This window comes from Fragaria vesca, linkage group LG2 (assembly GCF_000184155.1).
Source record: "Fragaria vesca subsp. vesca linkage group LG2, FraVesHawaii_1.0, whole genome shotgun sequence".
NCBI classification, from domain to species: domain Eukaryota; kingdom Viridiplantae; phylum Streptophyta; class Magnoliopsida; order Rosales; family Rosaceae; genus Fragaria; species Fragaria vesca.
In genome coordinates, this window is record NC_020492.1 from 1116105 (window position 1) to 1124008 (window position 7904).

General features: G+C 38.2%; 1 protein-coding gene across 1 annotated transcript; it reads right to left on the bottom strand.

The window, feature by feature from the left end:
• Window positions 1-54: 54 nt before the first annotated feature.
• On the bottom strand, window positions 55-4434 carry LOC101295974 (probable aminotransferase TAT2-like). Its single transcript, XM_004291974.1, has 7 exons — window positions 4120-4434; window positions 2912-3251; window positions 2591-2809; window positions 2135-2194; window positions 1488-1643; window positions 1284-1377; window positions 55-173 (listed from the first exon to the last, which is right to left on the bottom strand). Exons 1-7 carry the CDS (start codon window positions 4398-4400, stop codon window positions 55-57), a joined length of 1269 nt encoding a protein of 422 aa, XP_004292022.1. The 5' UTR covers window positions 4401-4434.
• Between the last annotated feature and the right edge of the window lie 3470 nt (window positions 4435-7904).

A 7904-nucleotide genomic window follows, 5' to 3' on the forward strand; every position in this document is an offset into this window, starting at 1 on the left:
ATATATATATTGGATGTTTCTTTGTAAGTGGCATAAATATACACATATATCTATCTATGATTTTCTGGCATGCCTTTGATAGAAAGATTTTGTCCTTCTAAAAGCTTCTTCAAGAGAAGGTGGATCAGCAGCAAATGTAATTCGTATCCAGTTTTTCAGCCCTACTGCTGTTCCTGCAAAACGAATTAATTTAATTTAAAACCATTTGTTTCTCATCATGGAGATGATTATAAACCCCTGAAAAATTGTAACTACTTGCTTAGTGGAGCTTAGAGGATTAAGTTGAAAATTCCTTCTGATATATTTGGATTCTATGATCAAAGTATAAGACTGAAATAACATTCAAGTCACATGTCTACACCAAATGTCCGAAATCATCTGCATCGGGTAATCTATACAATGAATGAAAGTGGGATTTTGAACTTGAGAGGTAAGATCTTAAACTGTAAGATTGTAAGGGAATCAAGCTTTCGTTAAAGTATTGTGGAGGTTGGCCAGAGAAATATGTAAAGGGATCCCAAGCTTGAGTTTTTGTTTAATCACCACCTCATCTCAAATCAGGGATGGGACCTGGGAGGTAGTGGAGTTTGCTGATAACTAAAATCTCTAACTTGATTAATAAATGTCTTGCAAATGATACTTTGGGGAGACTCTCCATTGAAGTTAGCATCTACATGTTTTTATCAATACTTGAACCCTAAAATACCTAATTGGGTAGAGATTGGAGTATGCAACTAAAAGCAAATCAAAAGTTGGTTGACAAGGCTTAAGATTTCCAACATGGGATGCAATTTCAATATGCTTATTCCATGTGTGGCATGACTCAGCGCAAACAATGGCCTGCTCTGATATTGGCCATCCAATACTGTAAGGAATGAGTGGAAGGAGGAAGACATCATATACCATAAATCTGTACTGCAAGGTTTGGCGTTCCTAATGAGGATGCATGTTATACAGCTAGTGGGTCTAGGTCCAACTGTCTAAGATAATGGTGGCCTCTTGATGTTCTTTTACTACTTTCTGATGTCGACTAGTGCGCATCTTGTATACGAACATCACAACATGACTTGCAGTTGACGGTCCATTATGGGAAAAATAGCAATTTGCATTCTGGGCAACACATCATGTTAAAGATCTTAAAAAGACCCACGATCTTATAGAGAAAGAAAATACACAAGTGACCATGATCACATATATGTTTCAACAGAACAAAGAAATTCATACTGCAATCTGACATACTGCAAAACTTGTGCTAAATAAATTTTTAATTGACAATTCCTTACCTGGAAGAAAGATAACAGATTCCTCTTTGGCCAGCTTGAAACAAAAATCAATGTCGTCACTAATATCTTCCAGTAGTGAAATGTCTAGTTTCGCCTACATAACACAATGCCAAAAAAAGAAAGAAATCAGGCTTCTATGTCTACCCAAACAAGAATGCTAACTCCAAAGGAAGGAAAAAGTAAATTCTGCTATTGCTTACTCACCATTACAGCCATAGATCCCTCTGCTTTGCTTGGACAAATAATACAAGGGATGTCATTTATCCTATCAGAACAAATATCTGATGACTGCTTCAGTAAATAGATAGTTTTCTTGAAGAAGGCCTCTTCAGTTTTCTGAAGGATGCTCGGAACTGCAGCCTATAACTTGCCAATTATGTCATCAAGAAAATAGAGATGAGGAATAAGTTGACAATTTGACATGAAGATTTTAAGATTGCAAAATTCACAATGTGTTTGCATTTCATTTGGCTGAAGCAATACCCAAAACTTTTGGTCGCTGACAGACAAAGGCCACAAGCGTGAAGCTAGATAGTAGTGGCAGTACTAAAAAAAGGGAAAGTTTTATCTATCATATTGTACAGTGTACACCCTACTTATCTCATATTCCAACTAGTCAAGTCAACATTACAGCTGACGTGAGTAGTAACAGAGGAATGGAGTAGATATGTTAAATGTTTCCGGCCTTGACTGCAATCCAGAGGGCCTGTGCCCAAATTTTTCTTTATTTACTAGTTTAGAAATTGAAGCTCGAAGCTGCAAGTTGTAGGATCTGAAATTGAAGAGCTTTACTAGCAAGAAAACTAGTATTTGTCTTCAAGAAGTTAAATTCAAGCCTTGGAGATACCAACCTGAATGAAGGTTGCAGGACCACCCAAAATATCAAAATATTTCTTGATGCGCTCAACAATCTGAATACAAAAGAAATAGAGTGAGTTTACAGACAATGATAAGTGGAAAATGACTGATTTTAAAGATTCATACAGGTTACAATTAACAACGCCAATTTCAACTTTGGTATATGGACAGGAAAAGCACAAGTTTTTTGTGATTTAATTATGAATGCAAAATGTCCAGATTGGCCAGTTTATAACCGTATCTATATCTGGGAAGTTCTTCAAAAATGCTAAACCTGACGAAAAGTACAGACTGACAATAGTGTCATATAATGCAGTTAAATGGCAGTCTATTTATTGAAACTGCATCATGATTGTTTAAAGTAATTTAGAACAAGTATCATGAGATTACTGATAACAACCAAGTGGAGAAATAAGAAAATCAGCCAAAAAATACTAAAGAGAGAGAACCTTAGGCTTTCTAAACATGCCACAGGGATCAGTTGTCACAAACCAACCAAGCCGCCATCCGGGTACTATCCATCTCTTTGATAGAGAGCCAAGAGTAAGAACAGGAACAGTTGATCCAAACACTCCCATAGGCACAAACGGTTTATCCCCAAAAGCAAGGTGTCCATAAACTTCATCAGCAATTACAAGAATTCTGAGTTTCTTTGCAGTTTCAGCAATCTAATGCAATAGAAAAACAATAAGTCACAATCATAACCTATAACATAAAAAGAAGATTATTTATATTGTCTTCCAAAGCAGGATCACAGAGGACGTACTAACCATCTCCAAATGTTGGTAACTGTACACATTCCCACAAGGATTTCCGGGGTTTATAATTACCATTGCAACTGTGTTCTGATCGGCAAGAGCTTCAACAGCATCGAGATCAACCTCCCAGCCACAATCTTGCAAGAGATCAAAATGCCGAACCTCAAGATTTCTAAATGCAGAACAAAGTTCATAAATAGGGAAGCCTGGTCTTGGAAGCAAGATATTTGCACCCGGGCGAGCAAGCATTGCCAATGAGACATCAATTGCTTGTGTGCAACCCGATGTGATGAAAACATCATCCGATGTTAGATTGTATGGAAGATCCCTGGACAAATATTCAGCAATTGCTCTGCAATGAATTCGGAAAATAGAAAAGAGTTAATTCAGATACCATATCATGAAACTACACCCTCAAGCACAGATCTCTTTGAGGCATTTCATCAAACATATTGCCTGCCAACTCCAAAGGAATTGAAACAAAAATTGATTTGCAAGGATTAATATTCTACAATTTAGAAAAGGTCTCGCTATCCAATTAAACACTTTAGGTATAATAATTTCACCTGTTGAGGAATTCAGTCAATTCATTATTACTGCAACTTTGATCAAATCTGGAAAATGACTGTTTGAGGTCCTTGTATTTATGTGGGACTAACACGCAATTAGCAAGACTGATACTACAGGCTTGGTCTAAACTATACGCAGATACATAAAAGAGGACTGTAGTCCACAAATGAGGAAGAATTGCAAAGTAGCAAAGATTAGGTAGATGTTTGCAAACACTAAAAGACAGGCACACAAATGTTGTAAACTATAAAGAAGAACTTCCATCATGACGTTTATAATTCTAACAACTAGTTTCTTACATTGCAAGGCACAGCAAAGGTTACATAAAACAGACCACCTTTTATAATCCATATCATCTACTAAAAAAAGTTTTTCCCTTCATACTTTTCCAATTTCCTCTGTTCATCTTTTCTCTTTTCCTTTCAGCTGTTCAATTAAAAGCCTGATTATCTGGGAAGCTCAAAGAAAAACTGATCAGCTCCTAAAGTGAACAAAACTACAAAGCCTCTGTTTTTTTTTTCAAATAAGAACAAAAACAAAAAAATCACTAAAGAACCCAGAAACCCAATTTGGCAGGACTTGAATTCGATGAAAACAATAAAGGCAATCTGAACATTAAATAAATAAACAGAGCAAGAATCAATTTTTACCTTCTGGTTTGAGGAAGACCCACAGTGGGAGCATAGCCATTGAACTTGTCAGATTGGATAGCATCAACAACAGCTTCTTGAGCAACATGGGTTGTGTGGAAGCAAGAAAAAGCAGTTGGGTCTCCCATACCCAATGAAATCAGCCTCTTCTTGCTCTCATCTTCATCAACATTTTGCAACAGCAAGCTCAGAATGCCTTTAATGGTGATTGTTGTAGCGGTCGTGTCCACTAGCCCTCCTCCTCCTCCTCCTTGATGGTTCACATGGGTTCCATTCTCCATGGTTGGTTTTGGTATTGGGAACTGGGATTTGTGGGTTTTGAGAGTCAGAGGTATTGAAATAGGGAGAAGTTTGGAGAATGGACAGAGACAAATGGAGTGGTTTCAGCAGAACAAGTGCCACACGTTGTTACTTCTCTGCATATGCATGGAAACAAAAGATGATTAATTGGCAAGTGCTGATGGTTGGATATTTCTGTTCCAGAAAATTACGTACACTTGCATATTTGACTATTTGTAATAAGTTTTATTGTACTTTCATGGCATGACATGTTATTGTATGATGCTTATACAGTACCAAGATCATCAATGAGGAATTTGGCAGCTTCTTGGATTTTCACCAACTGGTTTCCTGGATTTCACTCCCCAAAGTAAAAGGTTAAAGATTTAGGTTTTTAGGAAGGTTTTATAATAAGGGAATTATATGGAGTCTTTTTCAAGATTTGAGTCTGTTTACTTTGTCCATTTTTTATTCATTTTGTGTCCAATTATATCTAATTTAGAGGATCATCTCTCTATTTGGATCAGGTCACATCTATCTCATGTGAGTATATCTCTATGCATACTAATTTGAGCATACATGTTTCGTCGAGACGTACATTTTCATGAGTAATTTTACTAGTGAACGGCATTATACGTGTCGAATCTAAGAACCGCACAGCTATTCTTTATAATAAGATGTCTACGGATGATCAATTTCAGAAGAGAGGTATTCCTATAATGTATGTTTGTCAAATCTGTAAATTTAGTCATATAGAGGACTCTGCTCACCTTTTTGTTAATTGCTCTTTCGGTCAAAACATCTAGCAGTGGTTGGCTTGTTGTTTTGGCACATCATTACCATCATCAGGTTCTCTATTAGATCTCTGGAATGTTTTTCAAAGTAAGGTCTTCTCCCCTCAGCTTTCAAATTCATGGCTTGCATGTGGTTTATTTGTTCTTATGGCTATTTGGAAAGCCCGTAACAAGCTCAGGTTTGAAGATAAAAAACCATTTCTCCTGCAAGTTTTCAGGTCCACTAAAGCTTGGTTATTACTTTTTGCTCCTCATGTTACAGGTTTTGCTAGTGGTGTTTTGGATACTCAAATACTTATTGGTCTAAGTATCTCTCCAAAAAAGAAAGTTTTGAAGGAGCCCCGACTCATTTTATAGCATCCTCTTCCCATTTTCTGGATCAAACTCAATACTGATGGTTTAGCTAAAGGCAATCCAGGTCCCACTGCTTATGGCGGAGTTTTTCGGGACTCTTTGGGTCGTTATATTGGTGATTTTTGCAAAGGTTTGGGGCATCGTTCTGCCTTTTATTCTGAACTAATGGCTGTTATTATTGGAATTGAATTTTCTTTTCAGCTAGGATGGCATAATTTGTGGTTAGAGAGCGATTGTGCAAGCGTGCTTACATGTCTGTTGTCATCCAATTTTCTTCCTCCATGGCCTCTTCTTATAGCATGGAGTAATTGCATGCACCATATCAGATCAATGACTTTTCGTTGTTCTCATGTTTTTCGGGAAGGAAATACTGTTGCTAATGGTTTTGCAAATTTGGGTTTGGGTTCTTGTAATACCCCGAAAATTTGATATTAATTTCTAATATTATTTGGGAATTTTCCAGTTAGAAATTAGTGTGTTTTTTTTAGGTTCGAAGGAAGGCTGGAAGTGTTTGAGCGTTTAATTTCTTGAAAATGCTTTTTTCTGAAAGGTCAAGAATTGATTTTCTAATTTGTTGGGTTTCTCGAGAAACTTCCTTCACGGAAGTTGTAGAGCACGACGATACGAGTTCGTAGACACGTGGCACGCGTAAAACGGACTTCGTATGAGAAAGTTTTGGTCAGCAGAAGTTCGTGGCTTTACGGGAATTTTGGGTTAAATAGGAAAGTTTCCTTTTGGGTCCTCATATTTTTCAGAAACCCAATTTCTTCCCCTCTCCTTCTCTCTCTCTGACGCCGAGAGAATCTAAGCTCTCCAACCGACCCGACCCGACCCGACCCGGTCAACCCAACCTGATTTTTTCGGCCAACTCCGACCGACTCAGGCAACGACACCGGTCGAAATCGATTCATCTTAGCGGCGCAACCTTCCCTGTGGTGGTGGCGGCTTGCACAGATGGTTAGTGGTGCGTGCGAATCGAAGCTTGGAAGTTCGATTGAGAGACCCGGTCGGGATTCTCACCTCCAGCGGCGGCGACGCGGCTTGGAACCGATCGGGATAGGATCTCCTTGGCGCCCTGGTTCGACGACTTGTGGTCTTGAAGCTTGACTCTCAGTGTAGTGTGGTGGTGGTAGATTCCAACTTTTCGGCGAGTTTTCCAGCCGATTGGGGCAGAACCTCAGGTATAAAAGATGCTTCTCTCTCTTCCATCTACAAGTTTTGTGTTGTGAGTTTGCCCTAATTCGAAGGTTGGTAGGGTGGTGGCGCATGGGGCCACTCGCAGCTGCCTGTGGTGGCGCGTGGCGGCTCATCCGGTAGTGTTTGTGGTGTTTTGTTGTGCTGGTTAGGTAGTACTCTTTGATATGTTTGTGTTGATATGTGGGTTGTAGATTTTGGCTACTATTATTGCATGTTAGGATTTTTTGGTTAATCTTAGACTTATGCATGGTTTTGAGTTCTGTTTTGGGAATTAGAAGCAGCATGTTTGAGTGGTTAATTCGATGACCTTGGAAGGTTGTCCTCCTTTGGGCTAAGGTCTAGTTTAAGGGTGTTTGTTATCCTATAGTACTTTAATTACTAAGGTTATTAATTGTGTAATTAATTATAGGTGACTTGTGAAGTGTGATTTTGCTTGGCTCTTGTGTTGTGTTGAAGACGTAGCGGGAATATTTAGGTGAGTAAAATCTCACAAAGGTCCACTTTATGATCTATTTATCTATGATGATTATGATGATGATAATGTTGATGAAAATGTTGATGATTATGATGATGATAATGATTTAGAAATTATGTTTTCGTTTTTGTTTGTTTTAAAATATATGAGCTTGATCACCAACGGCTCATAGGTAAGAGAAAACAAGTTTTCATTTTTAAATGATTATTTTTAAGGTTCTAGTGACCATAATCTCTTTAGTTCTTGGTAGATTATTCTTGTGAGAAAATCTATGTGTGTGTATATATATCTCTTTGTGAAAAGGTATATTATAGTGAGGTGTCGTTTGTCTGGTTCTATTGATGTGGTTATTTGTGTATTAGTTGTGGATGTGTGCCTTAGTGGTGATTGTGTGCATTCGTTGTGGAATGATGCCTTAGTGGTGATTGTGTGCATTAGTTATGGATGTGTGCCTTAGTGGTGATTGTGTGCATTCGTTGTGGAATGATGTTTTATGGGTGATTGTGTGCATTAGATTAGGAACCTTCGTGGTGGACCGGGAACCAAGCATTGGCCGGGTGATTGGTTACGGTCAGTATAGAACTCTAGTTTGTCTGTCAGTACTTCATGGGGGATGACTAAGTGTTGACGAACCCATGAGTACGCGTTTGTTTGGTTACTTATGGGGGATGACTAAGTATTGACGA

What these genes read in the sequence shown, in the direction of transcription:
- LOC101295974 (XM_004291974.1), bottom strand. Translation starts at nt 4,400, where the DNA reads ATGGAGAATGGAACCCATGTGAACCATCAAGGAGGAGGAGGAGGAGGG. An exon ending in GCATGTTTAGAAAGCCTAAG is followed by an intron (nt 2,195 to 2,590) that starts GTTCTCTCTCTT and finishes TTTTGTATTCAG; the next exon opens with ATTGTTGAGCGCATCAAGAA. An exon ending in GTCCTGCAACCTTCATTCAG is followed by an intron (nt 1,644 to 2,134) that starts GTTGGTATCTCC and finishes GGCAAGTTATAG; the next exon opens with GCTGCAGTTCCGAGCATCCT.